The sequence below is a fragment of the Dreissena polymorpha genome, chromosome 2 (genome assembly GCF_020536995.1).
Source record: "Dreissena polymorpha isolate Duluth1 chromosome 2, UMN_Dpol_1.0, whole genome shotgun sequence".
NCBI classification, from domain to species: Eukaryota; Metazoa; Mollusca; class Bivalvia; order Myida; family Dreissenidae; genus Dreissena; species Dreissena polymorpha.
In genome coordinates this window covers 106,534,430-106,560,606 of record NC_068356.1, presented here as the reverse complement: position 1 = coordinate 106,560,606, position 26,177 = coordinate 106,534,430, and the positions used below count along the sequence as shown (strand labels likewise).

The window sequence follows — 26,177 nt, the reverse complement described above, 5'->3', positions numbered from 1 at the left end:
TTATCATGTACTGCATCACTGTTCTGAGCACACATGTACATATCTGTCAATGCTGTCAGTTTATCTGTGCTGTGTAGGTGAATGATGGTGATGACCGGGCAGACATGAGTGGTGTGGAGTTCCAGGGGCTGGCAATCAACCCCCCAGTCCCCAGCACACACCCTGCATTGGTCTCCAGCACAGACCCAGTCATGGTCCCCGGCACGGACCCCACCTTGATGCCTGACACACACCCTGCCTTGATCCCCAGCACACCCCCCACGGACACAAGGGAACATTCACTCAACTTGTCGTCTAACGCATTCATGAAAGATCTTAGGTAAGTACAACAGAGAGCACAGTTGGGTGAGAATGTCTGCAGTTTTAATGCAACATGTGCAAGAATAACCTGAAACGATGACAAAATCTCTGAATATTGTTTTAAAATTACTAATAAATGTATTGATATTGGTTTACTGGTAATTTGATGGTTTATTGGAGTTTGCAATAAAAAAAAGTATAAAATCTTAATATTTGTTAAATAATAACTTGGTCTGATGTCTTCGTTTCAGTCCAATCATGGAGGGTTCCTCTGAGGACTCAAGTGCCAGCAGTAAGCAGGCTACACTGCACCATACGACGATGGAGGCCCGCAGCAGGCTGCACCTCACTCCTGTAGCAGACCAGACTGAGAACACGAGCGTATTGTTGGCAGCTGCTGCGGATGCAGTCAACGAGACTGCACACGAGATTGACGTCACAACATACATACCCCCTGTGATTGATGAGAAAACAGAACAGCTTGTGCCCATGTCCATTTGCATTGCAGACAGCAAGGATCCATTTGATAGAGCTGAGAAAGACAAAATACTGGCTGCCTTGAAACCTCCATTGCATCATTATGATAACTATAATGCACTGGACGAGGTCATCCCAAATATTAGGAAGAACGGCTATGTCAGCTTAGGTATGTATTTGCTGAATTTTGTTGGAAAAAAATATTCAATTTAAAATGGCTGTGGTGTTCTTAGATTATAATGTCTCTGGCATCATGATGTTGGAAGCATACATTGATTGTCCTAACAAAACTGTTTATTTATGCTTCATTGCATCAAAAGCATAAGGCTTATGAAAGTTATTGTTGCACTATTTCCTGTCAATTTAAGGGTAAAACCAGTTCTTGGTGTATCAAGTTTTGGGATTGCATCTGGGGCCTCTTGATCTCTTATTGCACACAATCCTTTAAACCACTGCTTGGGATTGCATCTGGGGCCTCATGATCTCTTGTTGCGCAATATCCTTTAAACCACTGCTGGGGATTGAATTTGGGGCCTCTTGATCTCTCGTTGCACACAATCTTTTAAACCACTGCTTGGGATTGCATCTGGGGCCTCTTGATCTCTCTTGCACACAATCCTTTAAACCACTGCTGGGGATTGCATCTGGGGCCTCTTGATCTCTTGTTGCACACAATCCTTTAAACCACTGCTGGGGATTGAATCTGGGGCCTCTTGATCTCTCGTTGCACACAATCCTTTAAACCACTGCTGGGGATTGCATCTGGGGCCTCATGATTTCTTGTTGCACACAATCTTTTAAACCACTGCTGGGGATTGCATCTGGGGCCTCTTGATCTCTTGTTGCACTCAATAATTTAAAACACTGCTGGGGATTGAATCTGGGGCCTCTTGATCTCTTGTTGCACTCAATAATTTAAAACACTGCTGGGGATTGATCTGTGACCTCTTGATCTCTTGTTGCACACAATCCTTTAAACCACTTCTGGGGATTGAATCTGGGGCCTCTTGATCTCTCCTTGCACACAATCATTTAAACCACTGCTAGGGATTGAATCTGTGACCTCATGATCTCTCGTTGCACACAATCATTTAAACCCCTGCTGGGGATTGAATCTGGGGCCTCTTGATCTCTTGTTGCACACAATCATTTAAACCCCTGCTGGGGATTGAATCTGGGGCCTCTTGATCTCTTGTTGCACACAATCATTTAAACCCCTGCTGGGGATTGAATCTGGGGCCTCTTGATCTCTTGTTGCACTCAATAATTTAAAACACTGCTGGGGATTGAATCTGGGGCCTCTTGGTCTCTTGTTGCACACAATCATTTAAACCCCTGCTGGGGATTGAATCTGTGACCTCTTGATCTCTAGTTGCACGCAATATCCTTTAAAACACTGCCACAGGGCATTTTTCCTTATATGGCATAGGAAAACCTTGTTAACACTCTAGAGGCCACATAATGACATTTATTGACTGATTATCATGAAACTTGTTCAGAAGATTTGTCCCTGTGATATCTTGGACAAGTTCTAAAATGGTTCAGGTTGGTTGAAAAACATGGCCACCAAGGAGCGGGGCATTTTTAACCAGGTTTTCCGAAGGAAAAAACTGGTTATTAGATTGGCGAATGTCAGCGGGTGGGCGGAACAAGCTTGTCCAGGCCATAACTTTGTCGTTCATTATGAGATTTTCAAATCATTAGGCACATTTGTTCACCATCATTGGACAGTGTGTCGCGCGAAAGAATTACGTCAATATCTCCAAGGTCAAGGTCACAATTTGAGTTCAAAGGTCAAAATGGCGATAAATGAGCCTGTCCGGGCCATAACTATGTCGTTCATTGTGATATTTTAAAATCAAATGGCACATTGTTGCACACAATCATTCAAACCCCTGCTGGGGATTGAATCTCGGGCCTCTTGATCTCTAGTTGCACACAATATCCTTTAAAACACTGCCACAGGGCATTTTTAGCTTGTCCAGGCCATAACTTTGTTGTTCATTGTGAGATTTTAAAATCATTTGGCACATTTGTTCACCATCATTGGACGGTAAGGCTATCACGTTTAAACGGTCGCGTTTCGTGTTTTGCTCATAAACGTTTACCAAAACAATAAACGTTTAAACGATAGTCAATATCAATATAATAAATATTGGGGTGCAAATAACGTAGCCGACTAGCCGTAGGAAGTATAGCGACGACGAACTGCGAAATCCGGGTACATGCGGTTAATCCGGGCTACCCAATTCGGCAGTAATTTATTTCTGATTGGTTAGAGGATGGCACAGACATGAACGGAAACTAACGGAAAATCTTCGCTACTTTCCAAAAATCTTACAACATTGCAACGAAACAGTGCGTATGCCGCCATCTTGAAATATTTTAAGTGATTGAGTAGCAAAGTAAAACACTGCGGTAGCATGTTGAAAAGCAATACTTTAACCAAATTATATATTGATTACGTTTTTGATAGTTAACTGGTTTTTCATTTTCTGCGGTCAAACGATATGCACATTGTATTTCATGTGCAAAATACGTACATTTTTTTCGGAGTGTTGTTTTCGGATGCAGTATTTTTCATCGATTTTACATTGTTTTCGACATTCTTTTTTTTATAGAATGACAAATACACATGTGGTGATACGGATGGTCTGGTTTATAATAGTTTATGGTTTTAATATGACGTATTGCGCGAATGGGATATGCGCTGAATATTACTTTCGTTTATTTCATTTCGTTTAAAGCGTTTAAAAAAATCTTTAAACGTGATACCCTTATTGGACGGTGTGTCGTGCGAAAGAATTACGTCGATTTCGTTAAGGTCAAGGTCACACTTTGAGTTCAAAAGGTCAAAAATGGCCATAAATGAGCTTGTCCGGGCCATAACTATGTCGTTCATTGTGAGATTTTAAAATCATTTGGCACATTTGTTCACCATCATTGGACGGTGTGTCTCGAGAAAGAATTATATCAATATCTCCAAGGTCAAGGTCGCCACAACTAAAAATAGATTTATTTTGAAACAACAGTGTAACTCTTTTTTTTTCAAATTGAAATCAAGGTCACCATGAGTAAAAATAGATTGCATTTGAAACAAGGGGGGGATAACAATGAACATTTTGAATTGTCTCCCTTTATCAGACTTTTTTTAATATTGAAAACCTGGTTTTGTGACAATTGTGTCCCTTGTTCTTTATATGGCTGTAGTAAAAACTTGTTAAACCTCTAAAACTCACATTTATAGTCCAATCTTCATGAAACTTGGTCAGAACATTTGTTCTAATGACATCTTGGAAACGTTTGAAAATGGTTCAGGATGGTTGAAAAACATCCCTGCCAGGGGGCAGGGCATTTTTCCATATATGGCTATAGTAAAACCTTGTTAATACTCTAGAGGCCACATTTATTGTCAGATCTTCATGAAACTTGGTCAGAAGAATTGTCCCAATGATAACTTGGATGAGTTCAAAAATTGTCCTTTTGGAAGAACATGGCTGCCAGGGGCGGTGCATATTTCCTAATATGGCTATTTAGGGCTATAGTAAAACCTTGCCTACACTCAAGAGGCCATATTCATTGCCGGATCTTCATGAAACTTGGTTAGAAGATTTTTCCCAATTATATCTTTGACAAGTTAAAAAAATGGTTCTGGTTGGTTGAAAAACATTGCCACCAGGGGGTGGGGCATTTTTCCTTATATCCTTAGTAAAAATGTGTTTACACTCTTAAAGTCACATTTAATGGCCAATCTTCAGAATATTTGTTTTAATGATATATTGGATGTGTACGAAAATGGTTGTGGGCAGGGTAGAGTAAAACCTTGTAAGAACTCTAACATTTACATTTATTGTTCACTCTTCATGAAAGTTGGTCAGAACATTGTTCTAATGACATCTTGGGCTGCACAGAACAGGTCAGGTCCTTTGTATCACAGTAGAGCTGTGATTCGATTACATTCAATTCGATTTCGATACCTAATGGTCCGGTTCGATTATTTTCGATTCGATTCAAATTTAACTTTTTGCTGCTTATTTTGCAAACTATTTCATGTTTGGTTTGTCCAGGGCATGAATTAATATGTTTGGTATTTTTTATTAACTTATTATGTTGTACATTTAAAGTGTTCAATTTTTTTAATAAAATTTAAAAACGCAACATTGTTTTATAAGTCAGTTTCATTTGACCCGTTGTCTCAGATTTTTTGCTAACGTGTTAAAAGAGCTTGTCGGGGGAGATGAAGATTTCACATCTGAAATATCAACGGAGTGTTTTCTCTTTAAATGTTGCCTCAAATTTGTAGTGCATCTAGATTTAGGGTAACTTATGTCAACAAAACACGTTTTGCAAGTTGCCTTTGCATCAGAACCTTCGCGAAACCCGAAATACTTTTGATTTTAATTTTAACGGTGCGTCTTTCAACGTGGTTGAAGAAGCCATTTTACTGACAGATGTAATGCTCAGCATGTTATTCGTTCATTCATTGGATGCCATATTGGCTATTGACCAATCACAAGACGTATAACAAATGACAAGAAAGTTTAGATGACGGATTTGGAAAGTAAGGTTTAAAATGCGGATCAATCGGGTTTGCAGTGAATCGAATTGGCCGTATTGGTATCGAAATCAAATCGGCGGCGTTGAACCGGTTTTTTGATGCATCAAACCGAATCGTTACAGCTCTCTATCACAGATGAGTGCCTTTGGGCCTTTCAGGCCCTCTTGTTCAAATACAAATTATTGTTTACCACCCAATTGGGACTGTGGAAGTGTGATTCTTTTATAATGAACATACTAGAATTTTCTGCATGAAGTGTGTCCATATATGTAATGTTCCTTGTGATATGAAGTTTTGAATGCACTTTTGATATTATCCCTCAATGAACATTGGTAAGGTTGTGCCCCTTTTCTTAGTTTTGTGACAATGTGTAGGCTATGAATGATAATGTCTTTGCATGTGTGTGTGTGCAGGTCTGCGGGTGTTTGAGATAGAGGACAAGGTGGGGGAGGGAGGCTTTGCCAAGATATTCCGTGCTGTGGACACCAACGACTGCTTTGACACTGTCTCCATTATCAGTAATTACGTGACTAAAAAGCTGGCCATCAAGGTAGGAAGTCAGCAATCTGCATTCATTTATTTTTCATATTGGCATAAATTGTATTACATCACTACACAAATATTTTGTTTTCTGGGCCAATTTGCAACTTCCTTACCAGAGCTTACATTTTAAATTCATGGCAGATGTTTTGTATATGGAAATTGTGAGGATCAGAAACTGTGATGGAGCTTTTGGTTAAAATAAAGGTGAACATTGATTGTATAATATATTGCAATTCAAGGCTTAGAGGCTGATACGGGGCCCCACAATAACTGTTTAATCTACAGGGTCAAGTGGCCTGCTACCCAAAGAAGATTGCATCCTTGACCTTGCAATTGATGTATTTTTGTTTAAAAAGTTATTTTAAAATGTAAATAAATGTTAAGAAAAAAAATCATTGGAGAAATAATTCCCAAGATATCATTTTTATGTCCCCCACTATAGTAGTGGGGGACATATTGTTTTGCCCTGTCTGTTGGTCTGTTGGTTGGTTGGTTGGTTGGTTTGCGCCAACTTTCACATTTGCAATAACTTTTGCAATATTGAAGATAGCAACTTGATATTTGGCATGCATATGTATCTCATGGAGCTGCACATTTTGAGTGGTGAAAGGTCAAGGTCATTCTTCAAGGTCAAAGGTCAAATATATGGGTCAAAATCGCTCATTTAATGTACACTTTTGCAGTATTTCAATATTCAAGATAGAAACTTGATATTTGGCATGCATGTGTATCTCATGGAGCTGCACATTTTGAGTGGTGAAAGGTCAATGTCATCCTTCAAGGTCAGATGTCAAATATATGTGGCAAAAATCGCTCATTTTATGAGTACTTTTGCAATATTGAAGATAGCAACTTGATATTTGGCATGCATGTGTATCTCATGGAGCTGCACATTTTGAGTGGTGAAAGGTCAAGGTCATCCTTCAAGGTCAGAGGTCAAATATATGTGGCCCAAATCGCTAATTTTATGAATACTTTTGCAATATTGAAGATAGCAACTTGATATTTGGCATGCATGTGTATCTCATGGAGCTGCACATTTTTAGTGGTGAAAGGTCAAGGTCAAGGTCATCCTTCAAGGTCAAATATATGGGTCAAAATTGCTCATGTAATGTCACTTCTGCAATATTGAAGCTAGCAATTTTATATTTGAAATGCATGTGTATCTCATGGAGCTGCACATTTTGAGTGGTGAAGGGTCAAGGTCAAGTCATCCTACAAGGTCAAACATCATAAAGGGGGACATTGTGTTTCACAAACACATCTTGTTAAAATTTTAAATATGAATGTCTGCTTTCATTGTATCTTCAAAAGAGGCGAAGATAAATAGCAGTGATTTTTTTTGTACTGTTTATGCTCACATATGCTAATATATCTAAGAATTAATTTAAAAACATGACATTTTATTAGCTGATCTATTTAAAAAAAAAAAAATATGAGCTATTGTCATCACCTTGGCGTTGGCGTCGGCGTCAGGTTAACTTTTGCGTTTAGGTCCACTTTTCTCAGAAAGTATCAATGCTATTGCATTCAAACTTGGTACACTTACTTACTATCATGAGGGGACTGGGCAGGCAAAGTTAGATTACTCTGGCATGCATTTTGACAGAATTATGTGCCCTTTTTATACTTAAAAAATAGAAAATTTTGGTTAAGTTTTGTGTTTAGGTCCATTTTATTCCTTAAGTATCAAAGCTATTTCTTTCATACTTGCAACACTTACTAATTATCATAAGGGGACTGTGCAGGCAAAGTTATGTAACTCTGACTGGCATTTTGACAGAATTATGTGCCCTTTTTATTGAAAATTTGGTTAAGTTTTGTGTTTAGGTCCACTTTATTCCTACAGTATCAAAGCTATTGCTTTCATTCTTGCAACACTTATTAACTATCATAAGGGGACTGTGCAGGCAAAGTTATGTAACTCTTACTGGCATTTGGACGGAATTATGGGGCCTTTATACTTAGAAAATTGAAAATTTGGTTAAGTTTTGTGTTTTGGTCCACTTTATCTCTAAAGTATCATAGATATTGCTTTCATACTTGGAACACTCGCAAACTATCATAAGGGTACAGTAAACGGACAAGTTGCATAACTCTGGTTGTCATTTTTATGGAATTATGGCCCTTTTTTGACTTAGTAACTTTGAATATATGGTTAAATTTTGTGTTTCGATCAACTTTACTTCTAAAGAATCAAGGCTATTTCTTTCAAACTTCAAATACTTTCATGCTATCATGAGGTTACTGTACCTGGCAAGTTGAATTTTACCTTTACTCTCAAGGTAAAATTATTAAATTTTGCTAAAATTGCCATAACTACTTTATTTATGATTAGATTTGATTGATACTTTGACAAAACTACTCTTACCTGACATACCACAATAGACTCCACCCAAACCATCCCCCGTGCCCCCCCCCCCCCTAATTTTTTTTTTTTTTTTTTTTAAAGATCATCTCACAAATGACCACCACACCCTCACACTTAACCCCCACCCCACCCCCCCCCCAAATTATTTTTTTTAATGGTTAAAAAACAAAAATATTTATTTTTATTATTATAAATTTGAAATACCGTCCATCCATCGCACCCAAGAATCCCCTCCCCCCCACCCACCCACCCCCCCCCCCCCCCCACCCCCATTTTTTTTTTTTGCATTTTTTTTTCGCATTTTGGGAAGATAATGTAATAAATGTCCACACCCCCACACTATACACCCCTCTTCACTCCACCCCTCCCTCCTTTGTGATTGAAATTGAGAGTCCCTTCACCTTTAAAAAGAAAATAGATGAGCGGTCTGCACTGGCACGGCGGTGCTCTTGTTTTATTTATATTTTATTTATTTATATTTTAAATTATATTTAATTTAATTCCATAGTAAATATTTTAGCTTTTCAATTTTTATGCCCCCAGATCGATAGATCGGGGGTTTATTGTTTTTGGCCTGTCTGTCTGTCATTCTGTTCCAAAACTTTAATATTACAGTAAAGATTTGCAATTACTTTTGAAATATTTAACATAGCAACTTCATATTTGGCATGCATGTGTATCTCATGGAGCTGCACATTTTGAGTGGTGAAAGGTCAAGGTTATCCTTCAAGGTCAAAGGTAAAAAAACAACAACACCAAAACTTTAATATTACAGTAAAGTTTTGCAATAACTTTTTAAATATTCAACATAGCAACTTCATATTTGGCATGCATGTGTTATCTCATGGAACTGCACATTTTGAGTGGTGAAAGGTCAAGGTCATCCTTCAAGGTCAAAGGTCAACAAAAAAAGCGGCGCATTAGGGGGCATTGTGTTTCTGACGAACACATCTCTTGTTAATATCTCCCTTTATCTAATTTTACAATAATATTTTAATTTGAACACTTAAGTATTCACTGTAAAATGAATAGATGAGTTTAAGGAAAAAACAGTGATCAAGAACAGTAACTGTTTATAGTCTTCTTTTTTGATTACCTCCCTTTCTTTCATTTCCATATATTTTATTCTCTACAGCATAACTCCAACACTATATAACTAATTGATCCTTGATATATAAATAGATGACTCGGGTTCCATGTTTTACATTCTTCTCCCTAAAACAAATGTTGTCATACAAGCAAACACATTTTGGCGCGGATTTGGCTCTACCGTGTCAAGCTCTTGTTAAACTAAGATCAGAGGTAAGGGAATAATTTGAGCACCTTCGAACCAATTAAAGTTAACAGAACAATGGACTACAGTTAATGTCCATCCCTAAGATGATTTCTTTTATACTTAGAAGTTTATTTATACTTTTATCCCCATAAAAGCTATGCAAAAACTGGATTTTTACTTTATTCAAAACACCATTTGTGATTGCATCATATTGTAAAATACAGAGTTCTTTTGTTTGTCAAAATAAAAATAATCATATTTTGATACATGATAAAGATTATAAAGTTACTAAATTGCCTTGCAATACAGTAGATTTTGCAGTGGTAATATAATGAAAGAGTTCTTACTTGTTGATGCAATTGTAGTTTTACTTTGTTTTTATTCCCTAAGCTTGATTGGGTATGTGTAGCATGTAGAAAAAATAATTACAAACTCATATACAGAAATGACTGTTTAAAGATTGAATGAGATGAATATGTGGTGTTGTATAATGTGTTGCAGGTAGAGGAGCCTGCTCAACACTGGGAGTTCTACATCTGTACAGAGCTGCACAGGCGCCTTGCCAAACTGAATGATCCTGTAGATGTGGTGAGTGACCTGTTAGGAGTTGGGGGATCTGTCAATTATAAGACAGTATTCAGATGGAAACCAGCTCCCATTACTTTGGACTAGTAATATCAAGCAGGGGACACAAATTCTTCAAGTCCGCTTGTTTTGACGAGTTAAATCTTGAAAGGAAGAGTTAATTTCCCAAAAGCTGTGACAAGTGAAACAAATCTGATGCAAAAACATGTATTTTCTAACCAATTTTTTTTTTTATTGAATAAAATTCCTTTTCTAACATCTTTTCAGAAAGTAGACCTCAAATGTTTTCTTCATGCTCTTTTATTCTCTGTTGAATCCGAAAATCATAATTTAATCCAATTCGGTCCAGATGCGTTTGCTTTTATTGTACTGACCTATCACAACAACCGTATGTCTGTAGATACCAACTCAACAACTAGATTTTAATAAAGAGAACAAGTTTCCTCATTTTCAAAATGCACTAATAATTTGTTTAGCAAAAGTAAAGATATTAGGGTTCTCTGCGCTACAAGGTTTTTATTATATCAAACATTAAAGACTATGCTTTTGCTTTCTGGAGGAAAAATGAGGTGATGTTGTACATTAAGTATAATTTTTGCATGCTTTCCAATCTATGACAAAACTGTGGTGTATTTACTTTAGGGAAACTTTTAAAGTCATATCGTCCCCTTGCAATTTTTACCTCACATATATTTGAAGGACGAGTGCATGTGTTTGCAGGACAAGTGAAAATTAAAATTGTAATTGAAAATGGATAAATTCTTATTGGGACAATTTTATATAATTTTATATAATTACATAAACTCTGTAATATGCATAACATATAACAAGTAAATTGTACGTGCCTATGTCTAAGGTTAGAATCAGTGATTTATAAACACCTCGGTGTATGGCCATTTGATTGAACATATTCAGTTGATCCCAACTTTGATAAATTTTACATGAGGCTTTTACCTAGATTCAATGTAGAGTAGTTCTGCGATAGCATCTTTGACCATATTATTAAATGTTTTTACTTTATCTCAGGAATATGTAATTGTGTTTTACTTGTAGCGTCCAGCAGTCATGAACATTGAAGACGGATATTTTTTCAAAAATGGCAGCATTTTAACATCAGAATACCAGCCCTATGGTACAATTCTGGTAAGAACCAAAGATAAGTTTATTAGACATTCAAAAATGGACGTCGTGCATACTCTATTTGTCTCACATGCTGATTGATGTGATTTATAGCATGCTTCAGTCTTTGTCAAACATAAAACAATACTCGCAGACTATTTGTAAGTCCTCTGCAGGGTCTAATGAAGCACACATTAAGAGAATGAATTTTAAGTTACAGGGGTCTTACTAGGATCTTTACACAGGACACCTAAGACTCCTTACTTGGAAAGTCAGTCCCAAAGGAAAAAGTAGGAGACCAATCGAAATTTCAGATGCCTTCAAATTTTCAGCAAAAATCTATTTATATAAGCAATGAATATGCATACAAACCATTGTTATAAACATACCACGTTTTAAATAAATTCAATTCATATATATTGTTGTTGTGTTGTGATTGTGTCATTTGCCAAAACATCAATATAAACTCTACCGTATTGATAACTGGATACATACGGCTCTACAAGTAGATGTAAATATATGATAATCCCATTTATGATACAGCTACATTGATATTTGCTTGATTAACCCTTTCCCTCTCAGAAGCAAAGTGAAAATTGCTATGTGCAAGCAGCATAAAACCTGAAAAGCCTGCGAGTAATTCGCAGTCTGTTCAGGTTTTATGCTGTAAGCTGCTCATCAGTATCTAAGGGTTGGCAATAAAGCCTTTAAATTGTGAATCAAATAAGAAAGGTCTTTAATTGAATTTAACTTTCTGAGGGACTACTAATGGGTCAAAATACGTATCTAAGAGGTTAAGGGTTGAGTGCTGCCTGATATATTTTGTATATCAGTTCAACAGGAAGTTGTAATTTCTGTCAATGTTTGGAGGTAGTTCATATCAATCGGAATCAACTATACTGTTATCATTTTTGTTAAAGTAGAATCAGATTTATAAGGATAAACTATTTGATACCAAGATGTTATATATTTGATAAACAAAAAGCATCATAAACAGCAAACAAAATATTTTACAAATATTAAGCACAAGTACTCGTGACGTCATTATTGGCGGGGGTTATTGTTTTTGCGTTGTCCGTCTTTCCGTCCGTCCGGAGCCATATCTTGGAAGTGCTTTGGCGGATTTCATTGAAACTTGGTATGAGTATATATATGGATTAGAGGATGATGCACGCCAAATGGCATTGTACACCATCTGTTAATAAGGGAGTTATGGCCCTTTGTATCTTGAAAAAATGCTTTTTTGTGTCCGGAGCCATATCTCGAAAGTGCTTTGGTGGATTTAATTGAAACTTGGTATGAGTATATATATGAATAAGAGGATGATGCACGCGAAATGGCATTGTACACCATTGGATAATAACAAGGTTATGGCCCTTTGTTTCTGGAAAAAATGCTTTTTTGTGTGTCGGGAGCCATATCTTGGAAGTTAATTGACGGATTTCATTGAAACTTGATATGAGTATATATATGGATAAGAGGATGATGCACGTTGGCGTTGTCCATCCGTCCAGAAAACTTTTGTGTCCAGAAGTATATTGGCGGGTGATATCAATTCAACAAATTTGCTTGTTTATATTACGATTGAATTAAACACAATACAATCCAACGTTTAATTGCATTATTTGTAGTCATGCAAAAAACGTGCGTCTTGGGGACTCTGGATTGGTTTGCAATTAGCATCCTTTGTCAAATGTATGCTTTCCAATATGCTTAATTTAGTGTTTGTGAGATCCCTGAGTTAGGGCTGTGTGTGTGTGCTGCAGGACATGGTGAACAAGAGCAAAAAGAATTTTGAGCACATGGTAGGCCAGCTGGAGCCAGTGATGGTGTACATGACGGTGGAGTTGCTGCATCTTGTGGAGAACCTGCACCGCTGTCACATCATACATGGAGACATCAAGCCTGACAACTTTCTCATCCTGCCTTTGTGAGTACCCTCTGTAGGACTGCTGATAATGTGCAAGTATGACATTATGAACTGTGGTGATGTATAACATGTGGTGGTTTATGAGCTGTAGTTATGTATAACATGTGCAGGTTTTTTTTTGGCCCGATTTTATAGCCGAAATTCGGCTATGTTCCCAATCCCAAAAAGTATACTTTTTTCCCAAAATGTGGCAAAAAAATCCCAATTTAAAAAAAAAAATGTTGTTTTTTTTTTTTTTTTTTTTTTAGAAAGAAGTGTCTTATGCGTATTTTATCTCAATTTTAATTTAATTACATCTAACAAAGTATTATATGATTTTGTTCTTTTAATTTGAATGATTATAAAGAGTTATGTAAAATTTAGTATTTCCCTAATCAGTGGACTTTTTTGGTGGAAAAAAAAAGGCCAATGAATTTATTTTCCCAATTTCATGAAAATGCCGATAAAATTCCCAATTCCAAAGCCATGGGCTATCTTCCCAAACAGTGGAAAAAAAACCCTGATGTGGTTGTTTATGAACTGTAGTCATGTTTAACATGTGATGGTTAATGAACTGTAGTCATGTATAACATAATGGGATTATGAACTGTAGTTATGTATAACATGTGGTGGTTTATGAACTGTAGTTATGTATAACATGTGATGGTTTATGAGCTGTGGTGATGTATAACATGTGGTGGTTTATGATCTGTAGTTATGTATAACGTGATGGTTTATGAACTGTAGTCATGTATAGCATGTGATGGTTTATGAACTGTAGTCATGTATAACATAATGGGGTTTATGAACTGTAGTTATGTATAACATGTGGTGGTTTATGAACTGTAGTTATGTATAACATGTGGTGGTTTATGAACTGTAGTTATGTATAACATGTGATGGTTTATGAGCTGTGGTGATGTATAACATGTGGTGGTTTATGATCTGTAGTTATGTATAACATGTTATGGTTTATGAACTGTAGTCATGTATAACATGTGATGGTTTATGAACTGTAGTCATGTATAACATGTGATGGTTTATGAACTGTAGTCATGTATAACAAAATGGGGTTTATGAACTGTAGTTATGTATAACAAGGTTGTTTATGAATTGAAGTTATGTATAACATGTGATGGTTTATGAACTGTAGTCATGTATAACATGTGATGGTTTATGAACTGTAGTCATGTATAACATGTGATGGTTTATGAACTGTAGACATGTTTAACATAATGGGGTTTATGAACTGTAGTTATGTATAACATGTGATGGTTTATGAACTGTAGTTATGTATAACATGTGATGGTTTAGGAACTGTAGTTATGTATAACATGTGATGGTTTATGAACTGTAGTTATTTATAACATGTGATGGTTTATGAACTGTAGTCATGTATAACATGTGATGGTTTATGAACTGTAGTTATGTATAACATGTGATGGTTTATGAACTGTAGTCATGTATAACATAATGGGGTTTATGAACTGTAGTTATGTATAACATGTGGTGGTTTATGAACTGTAGATGTGTATACCATGTGGTAGTTTATGAACTGTAGTCATGTATAACATAATGGGGTTTATGAACTGTAGTTATGTATAACATGTGGTGGCTTATGAACTGTAGTTATGAATACCATGTGATGATTTATGAACTGTGATGGTTTATGAACAGTAGCCATGTATAACATTAAGTAGTTTATGAACTGAGGTCATGTATAACATGTTGGGGTTTATGAACTGTTATGTATAAAATGTGAAGGTTATTAACTGTGGTGATGTATAACATGTGGTGGTTAATGAACTGTGGTCTTGTTTAACATGTGATGGGTTATGAACTGCCTATGTATACCATGTGATGGTTTATGATCTGTAGTTATGTATACCATGTGATGGTTTATGATCTGTGGTCTTGTATAACATGTTGGAGTTTATGAGCTGTGGTGATGTATAATATGTGGTGGTTTATGAGCTATGGTGATGTATACCATGTGATGGTTTATAAACTGTGGTTATGTATACTATGTGATGGTTTATGAAATCTGGTGATGTGTATGCTGCGATGGTGTATGAGCTGTGGTCTTGTTTAAAATGGGGTGGTTTATGAACTGTGTTGATGTAAACCATGTGATGGTTTATGAACTGTGGTGATGTATAATATGAGATGGTTTATGAACTGTGTTGATGTATAACATGTGATGGTTTATGAACAGTGGTGATGTATAATAGGTGAAGGTTTATGAACTGTATTGATGTAAACCATGTGATGTTTTATGAACTGTGGTGATGTATAATAGGTTGTGGTTTATGAACTGTGTTGATGTAAACCATGTGCTGGTTTATGAACTGTGTTGATGTATACCATGTTGGTGGTTTATGAACTGTGTTGACGTATACCATGTGATGGTTTATGAGCTGTGGTGATTTATAAAATGTTGGTGGTTTATGAACTGTGTTAATGTATTCCATGTTGGTGGTTTATGAACTGTGTGGATGTGTACCATGTGATGGTTTATGAGCTGTGGTGATGTAAACCATGTTGGTGGTTTATGAGCTGTGGTCTTGTATAACACGTTGGTGGTTTATGAACTGTGTTGATGTATACCATGTGATAATTTATTAACTGGGGTGATCTATAATATGTGATGGTTTATGAACTGTGTTGATGTATAATATGTGATGGTTTATGAACTGTGTTGATGTATACCAGGTGATGGTTTATGAACTGTGGTGATGTATAATATGTGGTGATTTATGAACTGGGGTGATGTATAATGTGTGATGGTTTATGAACTGTCGTGATGTACAGCATGTGAATGTTTATGAGCTGTGGTGATTTATAACATGTTGGGGTTTATTAGCTGTGGTGATGTATAACATGTTGGTGGTTTACAAGCTGTGTTGATGTATCACATGTGTTGAGGTGTATCACATGTGACTACCTATTTCAGCCCTAGGGTTCCGGAGAGTGATGACCCCCAGGTGGTGTTTGGAGGCTGCAGTCGCTTTGTGCAGCTCATTGACTTTGGGCGAAGTATTGACATGAGCAGGTACCCTCATGGCACCACCTTTCACACCAAGGTGAACACAGACTGCTTTCAGTGCATTGAGATGAAGACTAATCGACCCTGGACCTACCAGGTGAGTCTATGCAGTCTGTAACGAGTACATACTTGAACTATACCAGATGGAAACTCATAAGATTATATATCTATACAAGATGTTGAATACCCAATGATTGGTGCAAGGTGTTGAATGACATGATTTTCGATATGTGAGTTGTGTTGTTTCAGACGGACCTGTTTGGCCTTGCAGGCACCATCCATGTGCTGCTGCATAGCCAGTACATGAAGGTTTACCAGGAGGCAGGCGTCTGGAAAGTCACCTCAAGCTACAACAGGTCAGTCATGCTCTCCTGGGAGCAGAAGTATTTGAATATTAAACAAATCAAATTAAAAGGACCTACTTGGTCTCAACAGACTCTGTTTAAGCTAAGTTAATTATAAAAAAGCTACCATTTATTGGTTGAAATAAGAATTTTTTTATTCAGAGGGCTGAATTTCAGCTTATATTCAGGATTCTGAGGTAAACAATCTAGTCTTTGTTATCTGTATTCAGAAAGATTTTCTCTCACTGTGTTTTCTGTATACAGAGGTTGGCATTCTGACTTATGGAAGAAGCTGTTCACTGAACTACTGAATGTGCCCAGCTGTAGTGAGCTACCGGACCTGGCTGAGCTGAGACAGGAGTTTGAGCAGTTCTTTGTGACAGACCTCCTCCACAAGTACAACAGACTGTGTCCCATGTACAACAAGATTGTCAAGGGCTCTTAGTGAGCACGCCCTGAACATGTTCAAGGCTATTGCACCTGTGTATGAACTAGTATTATAATGTATATACAGCTGATTTGTATTAACAAAGTTGAAATTCTAGTTACTAGATCAGGAATGGTAGGCAGCATCAAACAGATGGTTTCTGATCAATGTCTTTAGTTTGCATTTGTTTTTGAGTCTTATCATGCTCAAGGTCACTGTTCTTAAAATACAAAAATGGTTTCTGCTCAATAACTTCAGTATAGATGAAAGTATTGCAATTAAATTGTATAGGAAGCTTACATGCAGACTTGGCATGGAATTGCCTTTGGGTCATTAGGGACAATAGCAGTCACTAACTTATGTTTGTAGTTACCAATACTGATAAACCTTTGATACTGCAAGCTTGCAAGGAGACCCATCTAGGGATTGAATTTTGTTAGATAGAGGTATTGCACAGACATTGTGTGTCTGTAGCTTCCATGCATACTTAGCTTGGGATTGCATTTATGGGATAGTGGGTCTAGGTCACTGTTTGCTTGGGATTGCATGTATGGCAGTGGGTCTAGGTCACTGTTTGCTTGAGATTGCATGTATGGCAGTGGGTCTAGGTCACTGTTTGCTTGGGATTGCATGTATGGCAGTGGGTCTAGGTCACTGTTTGCTTGGGATTGCATGTATGGCAGTGGGTCTAGGTCACTGTTTGCTTGGGATTGCATGTATGGCAGTGGGTCTAGGTCACTGTTAGCTTGGGATTGCATGTATGGCAGTGGGTCTAGGTCACTGTTTGCTTGGAATTGCATGTATGGCAGTGGCTCTAGGTCACTGTTTGCTTGGAATTGCATGTATGGCAGTGGCTCTAGGTCACTGTTTGCTTGGGATTGCATGTATGGCAGTGGGTCTAGGTCACTGTTTGCTTGGGATTGCATGTATGGCAGTGGGTCTAGGTCACTGTTTGCTTGGGATTGCATGTATGGCAGTGGGTCTAGGTCACTATTTGCTTGGGATTGCATGTATGGCAGTGGGTCTAGGTCACTGTTTGCTTGGGATTGCATGTATGGCAGTGGCTCTAGGTCACTGTTTGCTTGGGATTGCATGTATGGCAGTGGCTCTAGGTCACTGTTTGCTTGGGATTGCATGTATGGCAGTGGGTCTAGGTCACTGTTAGCTTGGGATTGCATGTATGGCAGTGGGTCTAGGTCACTGTTTGCTTGAGATTGCATGTATGACAGTGGGTCTAGGTCACTGTTAGCTTGGGATTGCATGTATGGCAGTGGGTATAGGTCACTGTTAGCTTGGGATTGCATGTATGGCAGTGGGTCTAGGTCACTGTTAGCTTGGGATTGCATGTATGGCAGTGGGTCTAGGTCACTGTTAGCTTGGGATTGCATGTATGGCAGTGGGTCTAGGTCACTGTTTGCTTGGGATTGCATGTATGGCAGTGGGTATAGGTCACTGTTAGCTTGGGATTGCATGTATGGCAGTGGGTCTAGGTCACTGTTAGCTTGGGATTGCATGTATGGCAGTGGCTCTAGGTCACTGTTTGCTTGGGATTGCATGTATGGCAGTGGGTCTAGGTCACTGTTAGCTTGGGATTGCATGTATGGCAGTGGCTCTAGGTCACTGTTAGCTTGGGATTGCATGTATGGCAGTGGGTCTAGGTCACTGTTAGCTTGGGATTGCATGTATGGCAGTGGGTCTAGGTCACTGTTTGCTTGAGATTGCATGTATGACAGTGGGTCTAGGTCACTGTTAGCTTGGGATTGCATGTATGGCAGTGGGTATAGGTCACTGTTAGCTTGGGATTGCATGTATGGCAGTGGGTCTAGGTCACTTTTTGCATAATTAAAGTTAACTTGTAAGTTGAACGCTGACTACCTGGTTTTGTGTCATGGCCATACTATTTGTATTCAATTTGTTGTTCTGAATAATTGTCTTAATATTATATGTTTAAACTGCATGTATAAATGGATTTCTATACTAACACATCAAGCATGTTTCAACTTTGGCACCGTTTACTTTGATTCAATATTAAAACGTCATTATATACTCATACGTTTGTAATTACTACTCCATAATACAAAAGTTTTTGTTTTTCATTTAGCACTTAAACTGATTATGGTGTAATATTGATTATTTATTGGCATAATCAGCAATACATTCTTTTAGCAAAAACACAAAATTTTCACATAAAAATTTCATATATGCATTCAGATGAAGTATATTGCTTTTTGCATTTCTGACTATTATACAACAAATATAGGAAAGTAAATCATAACATGCAACTAATGTTGATAGATGATAAACAAATAGGAAGCAAGAGAAGAATTTTTTCGCTTTTACATTGCAAAATAGATAATATTACTAACAGTTTCCATGTGTTACAATATTGAGAATACACATTTAAACAATTTTGTAGATCGTTAGCTGACTGCTACGACAACAGTGTCGTCAGCGTACAACAACACAAATGTTTAAAAAAAAAACATATTGTCATTTGAATAGGTATGAAAACTTAATCCATCTACGTATCTAATATGATCAAAATAAGAATGTAGGTCATTCAAAAAGAATGAAAATAGTATGGGCATTAAATTTTCTAATTGTCTTACTCCAACTGAACATGAAAAATAGTTTGATCTTTCACCATGGCACATGATTTGGCATTGTTGTACATATTTTTGACAATATTTAAGAACTTTCCACTTATACTGTGCTGGCCTAACTTATACCACAAAAAATAATGACCTATTGATTGTATCAAATGCAGCCTTTAATTCGATAAATGCACAAAACATTTTTTCTTTTGAGATCTAAGAATATTAATCAGCGCATATAAGACAAACATATTGTCAGCTGTTGAAAATGTTTACAGAAACCCGCTGGATGCTTGTCAATAAGGACAAATTTCAAGATGCATTTTTTCTATATCTCCACGTGCATGTGATACTTTCTCACACACAGTTGCTAACAGTTTGATAGACACTCCCAAAGAATGGCGTCAAAGGATTTTTCTTCGTTTCTGTCGAACGCAGGTTTTTACGTTATTAAATAGACAATAGACAATTGGAGAACTTTCTTGCTAGTAGACCCAAATGAAAAAAATCCTTCAAAACTTGTTAAAACCCCTGTCAGTTAAACACGTCTTATCTCAATATGGATGAAAAGCGTTACAAACGCTATATGTTTTACGATCTCGATTGATGATTGTGAATGAAAAACAAAATGTTTAACACTTTTCTTAGTCATGAATGTTGCTGTGCTTGTTTGAATATATTGCATGCATATTTTAATAGCTTAATTACGGAACCTGCTATCATATGCTACTCACCCCGAAGGATCGTAAATCATCCGGAATCTTTCTGTCCAAAGAATCCCACACTTTTCATAAACCCGTCGTTCAGGTCAGAACGGTCACATAGTGCCGTGTAGCCGTATAACCAAAACGGGATATTACTCAGAATCGCTCTTATTCCGGATGCGTTATACAAAGGCCGACATTTTTGTTATTGACTTAATTGTTGCTTCTGTTTCGCTGGATTCTTCTGTTTAACAGAATAGAGAAGTTTTTGTATTGTGTTTAAACATTCTCCGTATATATATCCATTTATTTCTGTATTGTTTTGTGTATTTGTTTATTTGTTCAAGGCAAAATATGCCTCAAACACGTGGCTCATGTGGACACATAAGGGCAGCATGGGACAACCATGGTAGCTGCCTGTCGTGTGCAGGATGTACCCAGGATAACTGCTGCCCTTTCTGTGAGCATTGGTCTGCAGATACCTGGGCCATCAAGCGTCGACCTTTGAAGAGTCGTAGACGCAACATGCATAGTTCAGATCAAAGAAGGGAAAGTTCCGTTTGTCGGGACTTTTCACCACACGATCTTGACCATATGCCACCAGGAGATGCCATGCATCGGTCCTTGCCCGGTGACGACACCGGGCAAAATTTGCCCGGTCCGTTCATCGGGAACCACCAGTTGACCGGTCCGGAGACTTCACCGATCACCGGTCAACATTGACCGGTCCGGTCACCGGTCATGCTATGACTGGTGTCGTCACCGGTCACTGACCGGTCCGGTCACCGGTCATGCTATGACCGGTCCGGTCACCGGTCATTGACCGGTCACCGGTCATGCTATGACCGGTCATTGACCGGTCCGGTCACTGGTCATGTAATGACCGATCCGGTCACTGGGTTCCGGTCACCGTAGATGTTGACACTACCTTGTCAGTACTCCACAAAGGTAGACGCAGCCGCGTTTCTACTGTGAGTCACAGACGTAAACGTGTAGTGTCTGATGTTTCCGGCTACTCCTCCACCTCGGGCTTGTCGTCGTATGACTCATCGTCTACTTCAACTAGACTCATCATTATCAGAGGGGACGTCGTTCACGCTCACCGAGTGTTTGTCGGCGTAGATTGCCTCGTAAAGAGCGATCACGCCAGCGCTCTGGGAGAAGTTCGATCAGGAAACATCATTCCCAGCGCCGCCGAACAGTGTCTCGGCATCGCAGGGATAAGGGACATAGACCTTCCTCTATTAGGCGCTCTCGGACTCCTAGGTCCCCTAGTCGATCCTTCTCTGAGGAATCTATTGACACCCTTCCACGTGTGTCGGCCTCTATTTTGGCCTCAACACACACTTCAGCCGTTCCTACAACCACTGAGCATAATTTGTATTAAACACTAGTTTGCATACATATCAGGCTCAAGGTACAAGGGTTAATCTAACCACTTCAGCTGCGTTTTCAGCCCCATGGGTCTCTTCCACATTGCATTGAAGTATACCCCGGGCTGGGGCTACACCATCAAATCCCAATACTTTGTGGATCCAACAGTAGCCGGGAATCTTTGTCCCTTTTTTGACTGATCCTTTACCAGCGACCTCTGGTATTCAAAGTGAGTCTGCTGACTTGATCTATGATAGACCTAACTCACCAGCTATATCTTTGATGGTGCCGGAAAACGATTCTCTCATGATAGAAGCGAATGAATCTATTATTCCTACTTCTGTATCCACCGGTTTCAATCAATCCAATGCTCCCGCAGACGGTTCGATTGAGGCGGGTTCAGAGTCTAATGAGGCCGAACTTTATTATTTGGCCTCCATCAATCAGGTATACGAACTAATGTTCAATACCTTAGATGAGGACTTCTGCCCCCGCCCTTCCTTGTCTCTCACAGGATCTGCGGTTACCGTTACAGAACAGGTAGCCCGCAGACGAGAGCCCGGCAGGATAAGTAAGGCGACTTCCCGAGTGGATCTACGCCTTCCTATTGGCTCTGCCACAATGGCTGTTTTCCAGTCACTTGAGCCAGCCAATAAACCTTCGCCATCTCCATGGAAAGCCCCTAAGGAGCTGACGGCGCCTAAACAGATGGACGGCGGGAAAAATTATAAGGCCCCGGTACCTGACCCTTCTACCGGTTTGGACCTTTCCAAACTTGCGGTTCCTGATGCTGACATTAGTAAGCTGTCACTTACAATGCCTTCATCATCTACCCATACAGCAGTCCCTCTTTCCCTGTTGGAAAATTGGGAGCTGAGAGAACGCCGTTCCATAGGTCTGGCTAACCAGCTAGATCTCATGGCAGCCACAGCCTAAGACTTGGTTTGGGAGCTCTCTGATTCAATCCCAGAGGAGCTCCATGCCTTGTTGATACATCTTTCACGTATTACGCAGTGTTTATCTCACAATGCTGCGTCGTCTATGTCTGAGATGTTAAGGCTTCGGAGAGACCTCATCCTCTCTTCCTTGCCCAATAATTTTCCTTTGGAAACAGGCGTTAACTCCCTTCAAACTGCTCCACTAACAGCAGATTCTCTTTTCGGAGGGAGGATACAGTCGGCACTTACTGCTGATCGTGAAGATCAGATACGTGCCTCCTTAGCTAGGAGCAACTCTGGCCAGCGCCCTGTGGTTTTAAGCGCCCTGCTTCTAAGCCCCCAGGAGCCCCACCGGCCAAGAACGCTAAAAGGGACAGTTTCCCTAATAAGCGTCCATCTGCTCTACGTCAGCCCACAAATAGGCCTCCTTTTCAGAACAGAACATCTTCCTATCGGAAGCCTTCTGTAAACCAAAATTGGAGTAAGGGCAAACCCAATGCGGACAAAAAGTCATTTAATCGTTCTTCCGGCAAGGGTGGACCTCCAAAAGGTCAGCCCTAGGACATACCCCTTTCTTCTGTCACAACCTCTGATGCCGGAGGTACCAGTCGGGGCCAGACTTATGCACTTCGCAAATCGATGGCTCCAAATAACTTCGGACGCGTGGGTTCATTCTCTTGTCACACAAGGCCTCACTTTTCAATTCAAAAAAAGGCCCCCACTCTCTCGCGTCCCAATAGATCTGGTATCTCCGCATCCACAACTTCCAGACTCCATTCTCGGACTCCTGGAAAAACAGGCGGTAGAAAGGGTTCACGACCCTTGTTCTCCAGGATTTTACAGTCGCCTTTTCCTTGTTCAAAAGAAAAGCGGCTCCTGGAGACCAGTCATAGACTTAAAAGTGTTCAACACGTTTCTAGTCAAACCTACTTTCAAGATGGAGACTCCTGCCTTCATTCGGCGCTCCATCAAACCCATGCACTGGGGGGTTTCCTTGGACCTGGAAGATGCATTCTTCCATGTTCCTATCCATCCCAACTACCGGAACTACCTGCGCTTCTCCTTTCGAGGCCAGGTCTACCAGTTTCGGGTGATGCCCTTTGGATTGGCCACAGCTCCACGAGTTTTCACCAAACTCATGGCCGCAGTGGGCGCACACCTCCGATTACACGGGGTTCAACTGCTTCAGTATTTCGACGATTGGCTCTTACACCAGCTCGATCGTCGACTGCTTCTGCTACACCTAGAGTTCTCTTGGAAGGAGCTCCTCTCATTAGGACTCCTTCTCAATGTAGCCAAGTCAGACCTCATTCCCTCTCAGGATTTCATATTTGTGGGAATGAATTTTCTGACCCACATCAATCGGGTCAGGGTCTCACCGCAACGTGTATCAGACCTCCTTTTGAAGGTCAGATGGGTGCTGTCCCAATCTCATATCACAGCTCAAGATTTCCTCTCACTCAACGGTATCCTGAGCTCTGTAGCAGACTTCGTGCAGTTGGGACATCTCTTCCTACGTCCTCTTCAGCACTATCTCTCAGCTCGATGAAATGGTCTCCAGACAATCTGATAACACAGATTCCCATCCTTCGGTCCTTAGTCCCCCACCTTCAATGGTTGCTAGACGAGGAGACCCTGTTGGCAGGAGTACCGCTTCTTCCCCCGCAACCTTCTTTACATCTCATAACGGATGCGAGCATGGAAGGTTGGGGCGCTCACCTGGAATCCCGCAGCCTGACATTATCAGGATTATGGTCTCCTCAGGAGTCTCTCCTGCACATAAACAATCTCGAAATGCGAGCAGTCTTTCTAGCTGTTTCTCAATTCCAATCACATCTTCGGGACTCCTGTGTGATGGTATCGACAGACAACACATCAGTCGTAGCTTACATCCAGAAACAGGGCGGTACACACTCTCACTCCCTGTATCTGGAAACAATGAACTTACTTGTTCTTTGCAAGAGCCTCAACGTCTCTCTATTGTCTAAACACATACCAGGTCGTCTCAACGCCCTGGCGGACAGTTTGTCTCGCAAACACCAGTTACTTCCATCGGAGTGGACACATCATCAGGAAGTGGCCAACCAGATATTCCTCACATTCGGTTATCCACTGGTCGACCTGTTTGCGACCAGAGACAACCACACACTTCCTCTGTATGTGAGTCCAGTGTACAAACCAGCAGCGTGGGCGGTAGACGCGCTTTCGTTCGATTGGGATAACTGGACGCTTACGCTTATCCCCCACCCATTCTAATTCCCCAAATCTTAGGGAAAATCAGTGTGAGCTCTTGCCGGATCCTCCTGATAGCCCCTTGGTGGCCCAGGAGATCCTGGTTCAACGACCTTCTCGGTCTCCTGTGCGAATTTCCCAGGGAACTCCCGCACAGGTCAGATCTCCTATCTCAGAGAGGCAGACTTCACTTGGATCCAGACATGTTCCACTTACACGTCTGGCCGTTATCAGGCAATCCCTGCAGAAGAAACGCTTTTCTGTCAGGGTTTCAACGCTCGTTGCCTCTGCAAGGAGAAAGTCCACCAGAGCAGTCTATGATGCTCGCTGGAAACTCTTCTCTTATTGGTGTGTTCGAGGGAAAATTGATCCCCTCAATCCCTCTGCTAGACGCATAGCGGATTTTCTAATCTATCTCTTTGATGATAAGAAACTCTCTTAGCTCCATCAAAGGATACAGATCTGTGCTTTCGCATACTTTGGCTTTTCGTAAGTCATCACAAGTCTGTGCTGACCCAGCCATTTCGGAACTGATCCGAGCCATGGAACTTAAACGTCCTGTGTCTCGTTCTCTTACCCCCAAATGGGATTTGGCTTGTGTTCTTGGATCGCTTATTAAAGCTCCCTATGAACCCCTTAATCAGGCTTCTTTACAGTTCCTAATATGGAAGACCGTTTTCCTTCTTACCATGGTTTCATCCAAACGTAGAAGTGAAATTCATGCTCTTTCTATCGAAGAAAGCCATCTTCGTTTTGATTCCTCCGATGGCTCTGTCACTTTGTTGTGTCAGCCAGGATTTCTTGCTAAAAATCAACTCCCCTCAATGGCTTCTAAACCCTTCAAGGTCCCAAGTCTTTCTAGAACTTGTGGAAATGAAAATGAAGATAGACACCTCTGCCCTGTCAGGTCTTTGAAGTTCTATCTTAGTAGAGTTAAGTCTATTCGAGGTTCTCGCAAGAGACTCTTCATTCCCTTAAAAAGGGGGGGGGCGATGTGTCTGCGGCTTCTATTTCCCGTTGGGTAGCCTCGGCTATAAAAAGGGCTTACTCTTCTTTTTCTTCAAGGGATTCATCCCTTTTTAAGATTAGACCGCATGAATTACGAGCAATGTCGGCTTCGTGGGCATATATTAATCATACCCCACTCTCTGACGTGCTTCAAGCTGCTTTCTGGAGGAATCAGACCACTTTTTCATCTTTTTATCTTCGTTCTCTGGAGTGCCAACAGGACAACTTGTATTTGTTGGGCCCCCTTGTGGTTGCACAAACGGTAGTATCTTCTACGGCATAGGTATATTACGCTTATCCGTGAATTAAGTTAATACCGTAATAACGAAGATTAGCTGAGAACTCGAGATATGGGTTCCGCTGTGATGGGGA

At 39.7% G+C, this 26,177-nt stretch overlaps 1 protein-coding gene across 1 annotated transcript in view; it reads left to right on the top strand.

Annotated features, from left to right (window-relative positions):
* The window catches only part of LOC127869968 (uncharacterized), a 93,347-nt gene extending 74,346 nt beyond the window's left edge, over positions 1-19,001 (top strand). The window contains exons 18-32 of the mRNA XM_052412627.1: positions 78-319; positions 552-946; positions 5,749-5,885; positions 10,027-10,113; positions 11,164-11,253; positions 12,996-13,159; positions 16,092-16,281; positions 16,434-16,540; positions 16,793-17,521; positions 17,690-17,731; positions 17,816-17,941; positions 18,068-18,151; positions 18,236-18,361; positions 18,572-18,655; positions 18,740-19,001. Coding sequence (XP_052268587.1) covers positions 78-319; positions 552-946; positions 5,749-5,885; positions 10,027-10,113; positions 11,164-11,253; positions 12,996-13,159; positions 16,092-16,281; positions 16,434-16,540; positions 16,793-16,973 — 1,593 coding nt within the window. The 3' untranslated portion in view covers positions 16,974-17,521; positions 17,690-17,731; positions 17,816-17,941; ... (2 more) ...; positions 18,572-18,655; positions 18,740-19,001. The remainder of the gene's footprint in view (positions 1-77; positions 320-551; positions 947-5,748; positions 5,886-10,026; positions 10,114-11,163; positions 11,254-12,995; positions 13,160-16,091; positions 16,282-16,433; positions 16,541-16,792; positions 17,522-17,689; positions 17,732-17,815; positions 17,942-18,067; positions 18,152-18,235; positions 18,362-18,571; positions 18,656-18,739) is intronic.
* Positions 19,002-26,177: the final 7,176 nt, after the last annotated feature.